General features: G+C 36.4%; 1 protein-coding gene across 2 annotated transcripts in view; it reads left to right on the forward strand.

The window, feature by feature from the left end:
- Nucleotides 1-18,338, forward strand: part of NRPA1 (nuclear RNA polymerase A1) — a 249,193-nt gene that overhangs the window by 114,955 nt on the left and 115,900 nt on the right. For both annotated transcript variants that reach the window (XM_089807317.1, XM_089807318.1), the window contains 2 exons: nt 45-311; nt 443-575. In XM_089807317.1, coding sequence (XP_089663443.1) covers nt 45-311; nt 443-575 — 400 coding nt within the window. The remainder of the gene's footprint in view (nt 1-44; nt 312-442; nt 576-18,338) is intronic.

Here is an 18,338-nt window from a genome sequence, read left to right on the forward strand (position 1 = left end):
AAGATATGTTTGCATGAGCAAATTTGCTTCTATGTGGTATGTAGGTCATAACAACAGTCTTAAATCATGTCACTAAGGGGAGATCATCTTTTACCATGAACAAATCAGGGAAGGTGCCAGGCGATTACTGGGGAAAATCTAGTGGGGAGCTAGAGGTTGTAATTCAAAATAATGAACATATCTGTGGGATAATTGACAAGGCACAGTTTGGAAAATATGGGTTAGTTCATATTGTCCAAGAACTTTATGGAGCTAATGTAGCTGGACATTTACTTTCAATTTTCAGTCGTCTATTCACTGGGTACTTGCAGGTCAGCCTAAATTCTATATAGATATATTTATTGCATTCTATATGTTATCTTATGTCGATCAGTTTATGTGAATTATAATCTTCTTGAAAATGTTATCTAAATAAGTAATGTTTGGTAAACTTTTGTTTCAGATGCATGGGTTTACTTGTGGAATAGCTGATCTTCTTCTCAAACCTGGATCAGAGGTTCGAAGACGAAAGATATTGGCAAAGAGTGAAGATCTTGGTGAAAAGGTTCACTTACAGTTTCTGGGTGGAGATGAAGGTCAAACTAGTTTGATGCTATAATGTTATGCTACGTTGATAAGATTTACTATTTAACATTCTTTATTAAATACAATTTTCATGAGGCTTTTTTTTTTCATGAAGAGGTTCTAGCAAGAATTGAATTTTATGTTTACCTTAGATGGTTCTTACAGCTTCTAGGTGGGAATTTTCAACTAGTTTGTTTGATATACCTTGTGCTGCATCACCGAGTTGCTGTATTGTGCAATTTCTCATTGTAAAATACAATTGCCGTGAGTTTTAAGGTACACTGCAGTGTAAGCGGCCTTAACTTAAAGGTTTTTTAAGAACATTCCTGTTCTCTAGCATACAACGAACCATTTCTGTATTAATATGACTCCTTTCAACTACATTTTTTTGGGAGGCATGGGTTATGGTGAATTAATATTAAATACTGTATTCAGAACAGAATCTAGTGAATTTGTAGGAGTAGAACTCAACTCCATTATTAAACTGAAGAGTGATGATTGGGAAGCCTCACTTTTTTTTTTTTTTTTTTCCCAAGGATCAACTTTTGAAATTCATAACACATTTGATTTTTCTTCGAGGAAAAACACCCACATTTTCCTACTGTAATCATCAGCCAACAAAATAAATTACCTAGCACCAGTGATTGATGCAGTATTCATTGGTCCACAAACATCTGCATGAACTAGTTGAAGGACCTTTGAAGCTCTCCAAGCTTTGTTTTTTTGACAATGGAGTTTTATGCCGCCTCTGTTCTTGGAAACCTCTGCAAACACCTTGTATTTTTGCTAGATCCTAGGTAAGGCTTCTACCATATTCTCTCAAGCCGATTGAGAGAGATAAGATAGGTCGAGATGCGCATAATGCTGATGCCAAACAGTACTGATAGAAGATGGACTTCTTTGCAACCAAAGCATGTTCCTGAACCTCTCCAGTGTGACAAGCTGATACAACCTTTAACCTTCGATGCCGGTCACAATGGATTTTTAATCAACAATCTAACACTTGTCTGAACTGAAGATGGCATTCAGTTGGGACAGTGGCACATAATCTTACGCAGTGAGAGCAAATTATACATTGAGAAAAAATAATATTTTGCCCTCCAAAGGTTACTTGAACATTGCCTTTGTTGGCAACTGTATCATCTTCAACAGTACTGAAGACTATTGACTTAGAGCAAGGCTTATACTTTGTGAATGTATCTTCCCTGTTTGTTAAATCTCAAGATGCCCCAGAATCAATATACCACGAAGGTCATTCCATATGATCTGCTAGTCATTTAGCCATGAAGGCAAAGAAGTCTCACTCGTTTGAATGCTTTGTGACATGAGGCTTCTGTTGAGACTGTTGAGTAACATGGATCATTTTCTGCAAATGTACTAACATTGCCGATGTAATTGAACTATGAGGTTTGTCTTCCTACAAAACTCAATTTACAAATTAACAATAGATTGATTGAGTCTTGTGCTGAAGACATAGAATACTATGAACAGTTGAGATTCCCTTACTATACTAAATATTTGGAGAGGTATTAGCAGAGTTTCGAGTATTTTGTCCAACCACATACTATATCTTACTATATCTGCCAGCAGAGATATTCCCTTGTGCAATGATATCCATGTCCTATTATTTAATCCAAGTATGTAGTTTCTTATTGTTATCTCTGGATGTCAATGATGATATAAGTTGTCAAAGAAAAAATAAAATAAAAATCTTCTAGTATTTATAATCCGACCCAGGCTGTACAAATCTTCAACACCTGTTCGTGTAATTTCCATTACGAAATTGACTGGTATCACCTTGGATAGAGTGCAATGTTTAAATAGCTGTAAGGAGTTCGGACTTTTTATTTCAGTATTTCCCTTTATGGCCATAACTACCAGATTATATCTCCATTTGTGATGCCTGATGGTGCCCATCTTGTCTTCTTGTTTGCTGACTACTGAACATTTGCATTCTGGCTCTGATACCATGTTGAGTGACATGGATTGTTTTTTGCAAATGTAGTAATATTGCCAATTTAATTGATGTGTTCCAAATGCAGATATGAGAGGAGGAGACATGTCTCATGAAGAGACATGTCTCTATAGTTCATCATCATTAGTTAATATGTTAATAATATAAATAACCATATATATATATATATATATATATATATATATATATATAATGATGATTTACCATCAACATTGTATCTCATGATCAAATCAATCTGACTGCTACTACAAACTTAACAGAGACCCTCCTGGTCAGATTTCTGATCAGTTAATAAATTTCTATAGTGATTCTTCACATGACTAGTTTAGCACAATAGTGACAAGTTTGCCTTGTCCTGTTTTTTGAGTGGGGTTGCCTTTGCTGATGTCCTTGGTAGTAAAATCCTATTCTATACTTACTGAATCCCTGCTATGTAATGTTCCCATTTGTTGCCAGCATTAGAATTTCAAGGATTAGCCTAATATTGGATCCTCGTAGGTTAATAAGGTTGGTTAGAGGATCTTATGAGGATTGATTCATCTCCAACATTCAAGGATTTATGGATTAGGATTTATGGATTTGGCCTTTGTTCGATATTTTTTGGACTCCATTTGCCATACTTACTATGTATAGTAAGCCAATAGTAATAGAGGTGGACCCTTTCTATTTTTAGAAAGCATATTTGGTCACATGGGGAATTATGAGGAGAGATTCTTTATTCTGACGGCATGGCAATCAGACAAATATTTCAAGAGATATTAAAGTTCAAGTGATTTATTTTAATATTTTAGTGTTATTATAAAGTTATAAAGTCACTTTTTGACAAGATAACTTAAGTGACTAAAAGACAAAATAGTCTTTTATCCCACATTGCTAAGTTGTTCTTACCTCTCCTCATTTCCAAGTTATAAAGGAAAGCATTTGCATTGGGATTGAAGCAACAAATATATGTGATATTTTTTCAAATCTTAATGGTTGCTTTAATGTGACTAGATATTTTCCGAAGGACAAAATCCCTAAGAAAAGTGGTGAGACTAGACGAAAACCTAGTGGCTCACGTTATAATTACAGGACTAAGGCTTCAAAATAGAAGTCTGGAAGTTTGCTGCAGGAGCTTTAGACAATGCGCAGGTACATGGTGATTGAGCACCCAGAATATCAGTTGGAATATAAAGTTTGGCAGCAGTCAGTGGAGTCATTCTATTGGCAGCAGAGAAACTCACTTGAATGTAAGTTCTGTCCCTTTTGGTATCAGAATACGATGTTAGCGTTTGCTGGTGTCAAACAAAGTAGCAGAATAAGGGTAGCAAGAATAGTGGACATTGTCTCAGACTTATACCGTAGTGCAGTACTGTTATAAATATCTGCATTCCAACAGTGACGGCAAGTAAACTATAGTTGGTCTGCACGTGATGAACAATGGAACCGATCAAACATCAATCAGTGGGTCGCAGTTTCAGTGCACGGGCATTCTCCATTCTAATCAATGACTGCATATAGTTGGAGTATCATCACGTCAGGAGGAGTAAATCATAGTTGGGCAAAACATCCGTGAGCCTCTGTAACACACAGGTTCCATCATTATTCTTGCATACGTTTGAGATTTAAGTGTAGTTAATGGTTGAAGAAATCTCTCAGTAAATGTTTCAACATTGGGCATGATATTTAAAACATTGTATGAGTTTTTTGTAATCTGGAATTTAATAAAATGCAGTAGTATCATTCTCTGAGATTATCTTATTACATACGAGTTTTGTAGTCATATTGTTATGCAAACTGGATTCAAATTATTTACAGCAACATCAGAACATATTATCAGGATTACCTACCAAGTATTTGACAGAAATACCTCTAGCCAATAAAAAGGGAACTGCATGTCAGTGTAAAACCAGACTGAATGTTATATTTCTGAATGTTTGGATGGTCCTATGATACTCCATACGTGTAGTGAGCTGACTATCTTTCAGTCATTATAAGTTGTTGTTTCATTACCTCAAATGTAACTTATCCTGTGATTTAATGTATCTAACGTATCAATATTACGACCCTTGTAACCATTAAATCAAAGTTGCTGAACAGTGAGGATTTACGATTGTTAAACTCAGTTACATGAAGCCATTTAAAACTAACAGCAGTATTATGCATGCCAACCATTTGTTAGAATTCCTTGGTTAAAAGTATAACTCTTTTCTTCAGTTTTCAAGGAAGATTATTACATGCTACTACCAAACTGCCTCTTCCATCTTTCATGTTGCAAGAGTTCGTTGCACGAATCACTGAATTTCAGATCAAGATTGGTAAAAGTGATGTTTAGAGTCTATGAAGTGTTCAGAGGACCGTGGTAAGCTTTTTCATGTGATGACAATGATATCTGCTTCCATCTTGTGATCTGCTGCCTTTGGTTGATCATGAATGTCTTTGATTTTTGTCAACTGATCATGCAGTGATATTTTGTCATCGATCATGATTAAGAACACCATATTTCAAAGTAAAAAGGCTCTGCCTTTATCAGACTATTTGTGCAAAGATCTTAGACTATCAAAGACCTTGCTTAGCTCGAGCAAGCGGGGAGTCTGGAGGCATATATTAGTGCCTTTCAAAAACTTCCATTTATGGTCCCAAATATTTTTGAGAGGAGGTTGGTCCTCTTGTTCATTGAAGGCTTATTAGAACCATTGAGAGCATGGGTCAAATATTTTTACCATTTGTCACTTAAAGAAGCAATGAAGAAGGCTAGAAGCATGGAAGTCGCAGCCCCACAAAGCAAGTTCACTTCTAAGTGATCCTCGTTTTTACATGACAGAAAGTCATTCTATAAGGAATGAGACAAGTCAGATAAAAAAGGGAAATCAGCAGTCCCATTAGATCAAGTTACACTTAGTCATCTGCATAAAAATAAGCTATGCTCTTATTGTGAAGGGTCTTATAATGCAAGCCATGATTGTCCTTTGATGCCTAAGGGAAAGGCTTATAGAATAGTGGGGGCATATTATGACGACTAAGATGCAATCAAACAATCTGATCATGACGAAGCAGGAGTAGAGAAGAGTGAACATGAGGCTAAGGAGGAAGTTGAAGTGAAGCTACAAGAGGCACGCCTTACTAGCATATAGCGGGAAGGCTCTCATAGGATGTGTGGGGTCTTAGCTGGTCAAAAAATAATTAGCTTCTTGATATAGGGACTATGCAAGACTTCATTGATGCGAGATCGGCATAGGGGTATGAGGTTCAAACAAGGAAATTCGAATGAATTAGATTGAACGTTGTTAATGGCTACACTGTTAAGTGTGAAAGAATGATTTCAGACCTCCCTACGCTCTTAAATAATTTTGAGTTCAAGATAGACTTTATGTGGTAAATATGTGGGATATAGATATGTTTCTTTGTATGAAATGACTTATGACATAGGAGAGTTTATCCTTAACCTTTGAGAGATGCAGATAAAATTCAAGGTTGATGGAAAGAATCATGTGCTGAAAGCAATCAGAGATAAGTAGCTTCAAGACAATACCCTTTAAAAGGTTGGAAAGACTTGTAATCCTTGACATGGTTAAGTGGTTTGTATGTTGATGCCAATACAAGATGAGCAGTAGAAACCCATTTATTACCTTTATATACAAGAGGTGAGAAATAGTCACACAAAGGTATCTAATGACATACAACCTAGTAGACTTCTGGAACGTGGCATTAAGAACATCATAGGATTGGAGGATGGTACCATACATGCAATGAACACTCCTTATAGCCACCCAATAAGGCTGACAGACAAAATTGAGAAGGTAATTAGAGAGCTTCTCACTATGGGTATATTAGACCGAGCAAATCACCTTTTGTGTCACCAGTAGTTTTGGTTAAGAAAAATGATGGTACCCTATAGATGTGCATTGACTACAAGGGCTTGACTAAGAGGACTATTAAGACTAGGTGCCCTATTACTCCTTAGATTAATGAGTTGATTGATGAATTGTGTGGTGCTTCCTACATTTTGAAGATAGATTTGAAGTGCAAGTATCATTAGATTAGAATTAGAGAGTAGGAAATGGAAATGCCACAGTGGACTCTTTGAGTTTGTTGTCATGCCCTTCCGGTTGACTAATGCTCCTACTACTTTTTAGTCCACCATGAATAGGGTCTTCCAGTCATAGTTGAGGAGTTTTGTTCTTTTCTTCTTCGATACTTGGAAGGGGATAGGGAATCCTTGTATACAAAGAAAGCCAAATGTGATTTGGGTACAACTGAGCTGCTCTACTCAGGCCACAATATTAGTGCAAAGGGAGTTCACATGGATGGATCCAATCAAGGTTTGAGCTATTGTTGAGTGACCTACTCCAGAGAGTCTAACCCAACTCAAAGGTTTTTTTGCACTTATGTGGCTTCTACTATTGGTTTCTTGATGGGTATTCATCACATGTGATACCATTTGTAGACATAACGAAGAAGGATATGTTTGTTTGGACTCCTGAGGCACACGAGTATTTTGAGAGATTTAAGTAGTTTATGACTACATATTTGGTTTTTATATTACTAGATTTCTCTAAACCTTTTGAGCTTTAGTGTGATGCCTCTGATGAGGGCATTGCGATGCAGGAGAACATAAGGAGAAGATAATATGTTAAATTGTATACCAAGAAATCAATAAAATGGAAGGGAGAAATGATGGAAAGAGGGAAGACAACACACAAACTAAGAAAGAGAAGACCCCAACATGCAAAATAAAAAAATAAGCACCCAAAAAGAAAAAGATATTATTTATTGGAGGAGACTAACTAAACTGTTTTCTAGACTGCCACACTGAACATGACAGTATCTAGTTATGTGTCTTAGTTCTGACCGGGGTTACTTCAACTCTTTAACTCTTTGTATTGATGACCAATGATTTTGATATGTACAGAGCTCCCTTCAAATTGTACTAAGGCAACTTTGATGATGAATGCAGACCTTCGATCAAACTGTCCTGTTGTGAATTTGATTTGTTATATAAATGATTCTGTCTTCCTTACTGAGATTGATATTGCCTATTGTTATTGATATCAGTCTGCAGTTGGGGGCACGGTATATAAATATATCTTGAGGCATGGCCATGTAGGGGCATGACCCTACGTGGCTAATGCCACATAGAGTCATGACCCTACATGGTCATGTCTCAACTATATTTCAAAACTCATCCGATAGTCAATAATAATCAGTATTCTTTAAACTGAACTAACACATCCAATTTGAGACTTGATTTATATTAGTTGTTTTGTAGATAGAAGTTGATAATTTTATATATATATTTATATATTGAATCAACTTCCATATTTAGATTCTCATCAACATTAGCATATATTATATTTGCTTCAATCTACTATAATGCTAACATTCTCAACAAAAGAAACTACAAACATGCAACAAAAAATACCAATATTTAAATGAACCAAAAATAATATACTTACTCACATACATAAACAAGTAAAAAACTATATATATATATATATATATTGATTGGAAAACGGCCAAGGCCTTGATTAATTTTATTAATTTTAATTAAAGAGTTACAATAGCTTTGCTCCGTTCAAACGAGCATTGGTAGGAAAGAACGAAGAAGAAAACCTCAAGTCTAGCTTGGGATAGACATCCTATATTATTATATTTTAAAAGGGCATACCCCTAGTAAAATCATTATAAATTAATTTACATCGTGAGCAAGGGCATACCCCTGATGAGAAATAATGACAAAGTCTCGTTTATCAATACATTGATTAACTTCTGCCAACGTAAAAGAGGAGAACCACTTGTGTGTAGACATCTTGCTCATGCCAATCTCACGTCTTCCTAGTCACCTTTGAACAATCGTCAGAAAAGAGCATAAGAAAAGCCAAAATAAATCAACCCACTAGCCTTATATCCGGAGGGGACTAATTTCCCTTTTGTGATAAAGTAAAATAACCTATTTCATAAGTTAGTACCTTAAGAAATAATAATTAGAAAAGGAGCAGCATTATATAGCCTACTTAAAAGCCGAAAGAGAACAAGGAACATTCTTAGTAGAGACATTGTCAAGGAATTATTTGTAAACTTAGTAATTGAAATTGTCGTAAACAATCAATCCTGAGGAGAGAGATCAGAGATAAACATGCATATTTTAACTAATAAGTTAGGAGTCCCTAATAATCGGATATTTGTAGCTAACTAAAGTATCACTAAACAGATTAGCAAAGAGAGTATCACTTGCAGATAAAAGTAGTAGCAAATCGCAGAGACCCATACTACCGAGTCCTTAATCCAAGTATCCAACTAAACGACATAGAACATCGTGACCATCAGAGAGAAATCATATAAACTATCAATTCAACTGAGCCATGCTTAGAATTACCAGAACCAACATCAAATATTGTAAAACAAGAACGCATCTAAACCACAATCAGAGAATGTCATAACAAAGAGACCACCATAGCTTGTAACCCTCATGGTCCTCGAGGTATAGAGGAAATCTAAATCGAATAAATCGTTCACATTGCACGCTATAAGAAGGAGAAAAATGATTCAATGTAGATTATTTGTTTCATGCCCTAGATTTAATATAGATTATTTAAGACTATGAATAGAAGTCATAGATTCCATGACAGAGTATATTCTCTACTCCATATTTAACTTCCAGAACACTAATCTATATTATATTAAAGAAGAAAATTAATCTTTATTACTTCTTAGTAAGTATGGAAACCAATACTCTATCAGCTAAGAAAAATCAAATAGCTAAACCAAAACATGATTTAAAGACCATAATAAACTACACGTAGCAATGCTGTTTGTCGGCGAGGCAGGGAAATGCTTGAGATGATACATCAATCCAAAATTGAGAGCTCAATAATCCCACAACAGATCTCGACAACGAGAGTTTTACAAAGAAACTTCAATCATACATAATCCACAATATATAATGACCACTGAAAGTGAAGATGCAAGCAGCCTTGGCAAAACAAGGCCTCCTCGGAATGAAAATGAATCCACATTATGAGAGAAGCCTTCTCTAATTCAATTGTGGATTAAAACAAACTAAAACATAAAGTAATATGTAGATTATTGAGCCATTTTCAAAACCCTACCAAAGTAAACCATCCAACCATAATTTTGTAACCAAACATAATTGAGTTGAAAGATTTTTAACCTACAGTACTAGAATTCATGCATAAGAAATCAAAAAACCTTAAGATAGAATCAGGGCATAGTCCAAAATACCGAATACTATATAATATTATACATAGAGATACATATGATAGTCGTAGGTATTTAAGATGAGTGAAACAAAAACTCATATTTAGGATTTAATACATAAGATCTGATCGTGGCGCAGAGAATTTAGTGTAATAACAAAACCGCCTTCTGTGTAGCATAACTATACAACCCTAGAATACTAACCCTAAACAGAGCAAATTCCCCTTTGTGAAGTCGGGCCTCTTCCTAGCTTCCAGTAAACCATAATCACTTCTGGGATGTCGTTGGGCTGCTCCACATAGTAATTGGGAGGAAACTCGAAATCAACCTTCACTTTGCTGGTTTTTTTTGCATTTGGGGTACAAAAGTTCAGGTTGCCGAGATTGTGAAATGTCAATCTCGGTTGAATATACGCGTTGAAGATATGAAGATAGTTGAGAAGCCATTCCTTGCTCTCATCTGCAATGATCCCACACCACCTAAGAAGAAAGTGCAAACTGGCCTCCATTTTAGGCCACTCGCGATAGAACGCTAAGCCCTCACAAATAACCAAGAACGAATGGGGATAAACGGTTTGTAAATCCGGATGACCCGGGGGCAAATTCATATATTTCTTTGGTAAGGGAATCCTAAACTTGCTATCAATGCTATACACCGCTTGTTCCAAGCCCTTTCTCCAGGTTGGGACAAAAAGATCACGGCACAGCCTAATGATATCACCAGCCTCCACTTTGGCTCTTACTAGGCAACCGATAAAAGACCCAATGATATCACTGTTGGGTCTCCAAGTGTATTGATAGTCGAAGACTCCTTCCCCTAGCGCTCGACTAATTGTGATTTGAGACATATCATCCACAGGATACAATAGTCTATTCCACCTCTCCGGTTTCATTGACCCACAGGACGCCATAGTTCGACTTTCGGTAGCATGGAACAGATAAATGTTTGAATCCATGTTTATCGGCAAGAATGAAAATGAAAGAAGCTGAAAGAGACACCTAGAAATAGCAGTTGGAAGCGTCTAGATGCAATCATGGGTATTGGCATGATGTCACAAGGTTGAGATCGTTAGTTATATATACTTTAAATGCACATTCTACTGTGGGTAGCCAAAATGTGGATAAAGATTAAACATAGGAAAAAATGAAACATAGGCAACTAGTCTTATGAAAAAAGAGTGGGAACACAACATAGACATGGATCTACCAGTATAAATATTAATCATATTAATCTTAAAGTAGAGGAAAAATAAAAGAATAAAGAAAGAAAAAAACATAGAAAGACAACAAATTTAGAGAGATAGAGAGTAGCCATCGTTGAATATCAAAGAATTGACTCCATCCGCTTCCAAGTTTGCTAGCTGGTCCGCAAGTTGATTACCTTCCATGTAGATATGACAAATTCTATAATCTTCTAGCTTATCTATTAAGACTAGGACCTCCTCTAACTGGGAATTGAGAACCCAGTTAGGGGTGGACCGTTTTCTGATAGCATTTAAGATTATTTGGGAGTCTCCTTCGATGATGAATTTGGCTAATTTAAGCTTGATACATAGATGAATACCTTGATAAAGAGCTTCAAGTTCTGCTAGGTTATTGGAGGTAGGATTGATAGACATAGCTTTTTTAGCTATCCAACACCCAGCATCATTATTTATGATACATTCGATGCTAGCTATACCCGGGTGACCATGAGCAGCTCTGTTGAAATTCAATTTTACCCAGCCAATAGGTGGCGGCTTCCATCTACAATTTTTCCTTGCCTCTTTATTGTTCTTCGTATAGAATAGGGGGGGATTGATCAAATTAGGAAATAGTTTCTTCATTAGTCCATCCCAACTCAGGAAGGAACCTTCCTCTAACCGCATATTTCTTAAATAAGAGTTGGTGGTTTCCACAATACTAGCTTCTATTTTGGCAATAAGATCTTCAGGGTTGAATTCCACATTTTGAAAAATGCGATGGTTCCTTTCCGTCCAGATTTCCCAAACCATGATCGAAGGAGAGATGTTCCAAAGCTTGCTGTAAACACCCTTTACCATAGTCGTGGGCCGACCTTTAAGCAAGTTAGACAGAGATTTTGGGAAAGGGGTAGACCAACCCAGCATTCGCCTGAGCCACTCCCAACAACTTTGGGAGTAAGGGCAATTGAACAGAAGATGGTCTGTGTCATTGGTACTTAGTTTGCAAAGAACACACCTGGAAGGAACCTGAATACCGACTATGAATAATCTGTCCATGGTTAGAATCCTATTTTGAATGGTTAACCACAAGAAGAATCCAACTTTCGAGAAACAATAAGAATCCCAGCAAAGCTTTAATGGGATATCCACCATTTCCGGTTTGTGAGATTCTAAAATGGCCTTGTATCCATTTTTAACGTTATATTTCCCATCGTTAGAAGCCGCCCATATTAAAATGTCTTTCTTATCAGATTGCTTTAGTTTTTTGCCTTCTAGTATCTTCTCAAATTTTTTAACCGACTCAGCATCAAATCCCAAACCATTTAGAGATTTCCATGTCCATTTAGGGGTTCCATCTATATATACCAAAGTCCTATAATCCCTGACTTTGTTACCCCAAAGATCAGACAACCTGTTTTTGAGGTCCAGAGAGATATTGTTGAGTGTAAGAGGAGGTTTGCCATCCCAGGAATCCTCCCAAAAAAGGGCCTCATCACTCATACCAACATCCCAGGTTAAAAAACTACAGATCAGCTTACGACATCTTATCATGAAATTCCAACTTTCTGACCCTTCAGGTGGATTGATTACTCTAAAAATCGAGAGCGGAGCGTCCGCATTAAGATATTTGTTATAAAGAATCTTAGCCCATTTACGATTTCTTTCGTTATAAAGGTGCCAAATAAGTTTTGCCCCTAGGGCTTCATTTTGGCATTGTAGGTTCTTGATCCCTAAACCACCTAAGTCTTTAGGTTTACGAATGCTATCCCATTTGATGAGGGCCAGTTTGTTTTCTTCTTCCCAATCCCTCCAAAGAAAATTTCGCATTTTGGACTTGAATTTTTGGAGATTCTGCTTAGAGAGAGGGAGGCATGATAGAGGGAAAGTTGGAATAGCCGATAAAACTGCTCGGATCTTAGTGCATTTCCCTACATTTGTTAGCCATCTATCCTTCCAACTGCAGAGCTTGGAATCCAGTTTTTCTAAAGTATTGTCCTAGACCTTACTAGATTTTGTCCCTTTTTCTAGGGCAATACCAAGATATTTGCAAGGAAAGGCTCCTTTCTTAAAACCCATTAAAGTGCATATTGGCTGCTCTAAATCTGGCCTAGTATTGATGAAGAAAATTTCAGATTTGATCTCATTATGTCCTAAAGCTTCCATATATGTATTTATGATGCCTTTAAGAGAGCGAGCCTCCGAAACCGAACTTTTGCCTGGTAAAATAGATTCGCTGGCAAATTGTTGGTGGGTTATATTACGCAGATTTTTGGTGACAGTAATACCTAAGATCCTTTGTTTGTTATATGTGTTTGTCACTGCTCTCCCAAAGGCTTCTGCCATGATAATGAAAAGGGAGGGGGATAGAGGGTCCCCCTGTTGAATACCTCTGGATATATTGAAAAAACCTTCTGGCGTTCCATTGATTAGAATAGAGATTTTAGGGGTAGATATAAATTTGAAAATTAGATTAATCCATTGATGGGAAAACCCAAATGCTTCTAATGTCTTGCATAGGAACCTCCAATCAACCATATCATATGCTTTTTGGATGTCCAGTTTCATGAACATATAGGCTTCTTTGTTCGAGCATGCGGAATGAATGGTTTCTTGAATGGTAATGATTCCATCAAGAATAGATCTACCCGGCATGAATCCAGTTTGTTCTTCTGAGATAATTTTAGGAAGGATCTCTTTAAGCCTGTTTGCTAGTACCTTGGAAAAAACTTTGTACATTGTATTGCACAAAGCAATTGGTCTATAATCACCTGGGGATTCAGGTTCAGACTTCTTTGGAATCAATGTGATAAATGAATGGTTGATTTTGGAAAGAAGAGAACCTCCATTTTTGGATGCTTCAATTGCTTTCCATAGATCAACACCTATAATGTCCCAACATTTCTGGAAGAAGAATGCTTAGAATCCGTGTAGGCCTGGAGATTTATCCGGATTCATATCGAATACCACCTTCTTGACTTCTTCTAAGGTGATAGGTTTGTTTAGACTTTTGTTATCTTCTTGAGTTACAACTTTAGGAATAACTTTCAGAGGATTTGTCTGCCCTGTTCTGTTTGAGCCCTTATGGTTATTTAATAAGTTCTGGAAATGTTTAACGAAGGTATCTGCTATTTCTTTTGGTTTATCGGTTAGAACACCTTGATGATTTTTAACACTCGTAATTCTGCTCTTAGCTCTATTATATAACATGGAGTTGTGAAAAAATTTGGTGTTGCGATCCCCTTTTGCTAGCCATCTTTCTTGGAATTTTTGTCTCCAGAACATCTTTTCTTTGCAGAGGATGTCTTCTTGCCTAGCTAACAATTCTTTTTCTAATAGATAACTTTTATTATCCATGCCCTTGCTAATTACTTTAGAATTCAGCTCTTTTAATTGATTTTCTATATCCATTTTTTCTTTAAAAATGTTATTGAAATGCTCTTTGTTCCACCTAAGGATATGTTCTTTAAGCATTCTCAATTTGTTGACAAAGACAAACATTTTTGAGCCTTCGCGACTGTCTTGGGCCCACCATAATTTAATATTATTGATGAAGTTTGGGTTTAAGAACCACATTTTCTCGCACTTAAATGGATTCCTAGCTGGTTTGAGGGGCTTAACAAATTCGAATCTGACCGGGAAATGGTCAGACCCTACTATAGGCAAAATAGAAGACGAAATGTTTAGATTGCTGACATCTAGATCTCCCTTTATCATAAACCTGTCGAGTTTTTCTGCGATATAAGCGAAGTCCTTTCTCCTATTGTTCCATGTGTATGTGCCATTATTAGCTGGGGTATCAATCAAATTATGCAATGTGCACCACTCTTTAAAGTCTTTAGATGCTTGTGATAACACTTGAATATCTCCTACCTTTTCATTGATATTTAAGATTGTGTTAAAATCACCTCCTAGCAAAAATAAATTGTTATTATTTTTATCCATAAATTGTCCAATGTCATTCCAAACTAATTTTTTTATCAAAATTGTTAATCGGGCCATAAATATTAATGATTGTGAATTTAAGGTCTGATTTTAAACTTTGAACATTACCACTAATCCAGTTGTTAGTACGATGGAGTATACCAATGCTGACCTTCCTAGGATCCCAGAGGATGCCTAGACCGCTAGATGCCCTGGAGATTCTTGAAACACAGAATACCAAACACCTAGCATCCTATTTATTTTAGCTACTTCTACTATATTCAACTTAGTTTCTTGAATTAGAACAATATCAGAATTAAAGGATTTGAGGTTATGGTGTAATAACCTCTTTCTGCTAGGGGCGTTGAGACCCCTAGCATTCCAAGTAGTGATCTTCATACCTGATCGGGAAGGCACTTCCCCTTCCCATTGTTGAAAATTCTATCTATCTTCTGTTGTTCCCTGCTATGACCATCTGCTTCCCTAAGCTCCTTTAGTGATCTTCTTCCTTGTTTTCCCTTTACTTTGCCGCCACTGGGGGATTTTTAGCCCTTCTTGAGACATATAGATACCTAGCTGGTCTAGGTTAGCTTCCGCCTTCTGAACTATATCAATCTTCTCTGCTGGAGTTTGTTCTTGTTCCTTAAGATTAGCTTCTGAATTATTCTGATTAGAGAAACCAGATTGCTTATCAAACTCTGAGAGATGACCCAATTTAATGTCATTAGTATTACCACTGCACCTTTGCCATATGAATGGATTCGAGATTGTCAGCTGGGATTGATTAGCATGAATGTCCTCCAATTCTATATTTAATATGTCTCTTCTGAGATCTTCACAGGTGTAATTGTTCCCACCTAATTTGAGGATCCTCTGGATAAGTTCTTCTGTCTGAGTTGCCGAGGTTTTGTCAATTCTGTCAGCACAAAAAACTTGGACTAGTTCATCAGTGAGCTGATCAAGAAAAACTTTTTCTGATTCTGCCATATCTAATTCAGCATTTGTTGGATCCAAATAGCTTTCTTTGTTCAGAAATTCTTGAGGAACTTTAATTGGTAGGTTGTATGGTTGCTCATTGTCCCTTTCCCTATACTAATGCCTGCTGATAGGTGTGAATGGAGAACTGCTTGCTGCAACTGGAGTTTGCCAAAACTTGTTATTCTTGATAGGAGTATCCAGATTGCTGTTAGACAACCGGGGTTGATTAGGTTCCAGTGTGACCGTTTCCTTTTGGGACTCTTCCTATTTGTTCACCTTATAGGAAGTAAACAACATAAGTTTCTCAAGCTCCACTAATTGTCCTTCTTGATTAACTTCTGGAACATCTGCTTGTTGGAGATCTGGAATCACTTCCAGATCTTTATTTTCGCATTCTAGATCTTTATCTTCGCATGCCTGATGTAACTTGTCTTCTGAACCTTTCTCAGTGGGTATCTCCTCTGATTTCTTTTGACTGGCTGAGATAGTCCTAAGAGATACCTCCCTTTTCTCCAAAGGTCCCTGTTCTTGTGATATCTGATCTTTTCTGTCTCTGCTCTTCCTTCTTTTACTTTTCTTTTCACTCTTTCTCTGTTTCTTGTTGTCCACAATGGTGCTCTGCAACCTGGGTCTACTGGAGGTTTCGGTGGATTTATCCTTATCTTCTTTCGCAACTTCTTGATAGGATTTGCCACTGGTTTCAAGAAAGTTCTTGTCAGGTTGTGGATACCTATCTTCATTGTTTGCTGATTTGTATGAACTACCTTGGTGGCACCTTGCCTTTTGCCATGTCTTGTGATCTTCCATGTCGGTCTTCGCTTTAGTCGATTTTGAACCAATTCTTATGAAGCAATCCCCTGAAACCTGATCTTCACGAAGCATCTTAAGATGCCTTCTTCTGATTAGAGGTAAAGACCTAGTAAGATCTTATGTTTTTGACAACATGTTGAAAGACTGCCTTCTTTCATCATCAAGTCTGATAATATCCGAAATTCTGCCCTCACAGTTGAGAAATTCTAAATCATATTTGGATCTATTTGTGATGAGTTTTAAACATTTGTTTTTGGATTTGTTAATTTGACAATTGATTAGGAGTCTAACATTATTGCTTTTTCCAAATGCCATATCCAATCTAATAAGATTTCCTAATGATCTACCAATCCTTTTTAAAATGCTAATGTGGTTTAATTCTAGAGGTAGAGAGTTAACTACAAACCAGGATGGAATTGTAAAATCTAGTTCACCTTCATTGCAATCAGGAATCCAATCAAAGAAGTAAACAACATGACCTCTAAACTTACAATCAGAAGCCCTAAGAAAATCTTTTTTAACTAGTTCATCATAGCAATGAAAAAAGAGAATTCTATCAGAAAATTTAGAAATACATACTTGGGTGCCACAGAACTCCTCAAACTAGTTGATCAATTTATGCATATCAGGTATGGGGCTTTTCCAATAGGCGAAAAGGCCTACCTCTTGGCATTCTTCCCATTGCTCTTCACTGTCTTGATCGTTGATGATGAGAATCGTGTCTTTGGAAGTTTTTGAAGGATGATGGAGGGAGTTAGAGAACCTAGGGTTTAAATGGGGATATTCGATAGCTCTGCGATGAGGGGTGATGTAGGTAGGAGAGGAAAGCGAAGAAGGGCGGAGGAGATGAAATATCGGGTTGCTGAGTATGAGCAAAGCCCTCTTGCCCTAAGCAAGGAGGATTCTGGTTATGACTAGCGTACTTAGTGGAGTTGAACACTGCAAGTTGTTTGTCTAAGCTAGATACCGAAAATATTTTGGATGGCATATCTCGGCCAAATCGTACTGTCGTGTTCTCCTCCCTCTCCATTTGCAGATTCGCCAACGAAGCATAGTAATTTGAGGTATTGATCCTCTTTGCGCTTGAGTAATCATAATCTTTCTCCTTGCTCTGGATTCGAGGGTTATGCGAACCTATGCAAGGCTGCTTGGAGGTCTGAGGGTGTCGAAGAGGATGTCTTCTTGCATTGTTCTTAGAGTAAGGTTTAGGAAATTTTGCTCGTTTCCTGAAATTCACATTTTTCACATTTTTCTTTTTGCTCGCCATTTTTTTAAATATTTTCAGTAAAAAACTATAAATATTATTAAGAACTCAAGCAAATAATATAAAAATATTAAGTAGATTAATATTATATAAATATACATAGAAACTTAAGAAAATTAAATAATAGACAATAAGGAAGTTAACTAAGTAAAACTACTAAAACAAACATGAAAAGTCAAACTGTCTAACCCAATGTAAAATAAACAAAGATGAAAAGGAGAAAAAACTCAATGAATATATGTATGTATATGTAAAATTAATCCTAAATATATCATCCTATTAATGTATTAAATGTTGATACATTAATTAATAAACAAGCAAAACTAAACTAAAGTTAAATTAGATAACACATTGAAACAAAATAAATAAACAAAAACAATAAATGAAAGATGAAAAGAAACTAGGTAATGAATGCAAAACCAAATAAATAATACTAAAAACATAGA

Source organism: Cupressus sempervirens, chromosome 10 (assembly GCF_028749045.1).
Source record: "Cupressus sempervirens isolate cs-2001-9-10 chromosome 10, ASM2874904v1, whole genome shotgun sequence".
NCBI lineage: Eukaryota > Viridiplantae > Streptophyta > Pinopsida > Cupressales > Cupressaceae > Cupressus > Cupressus sempervirens.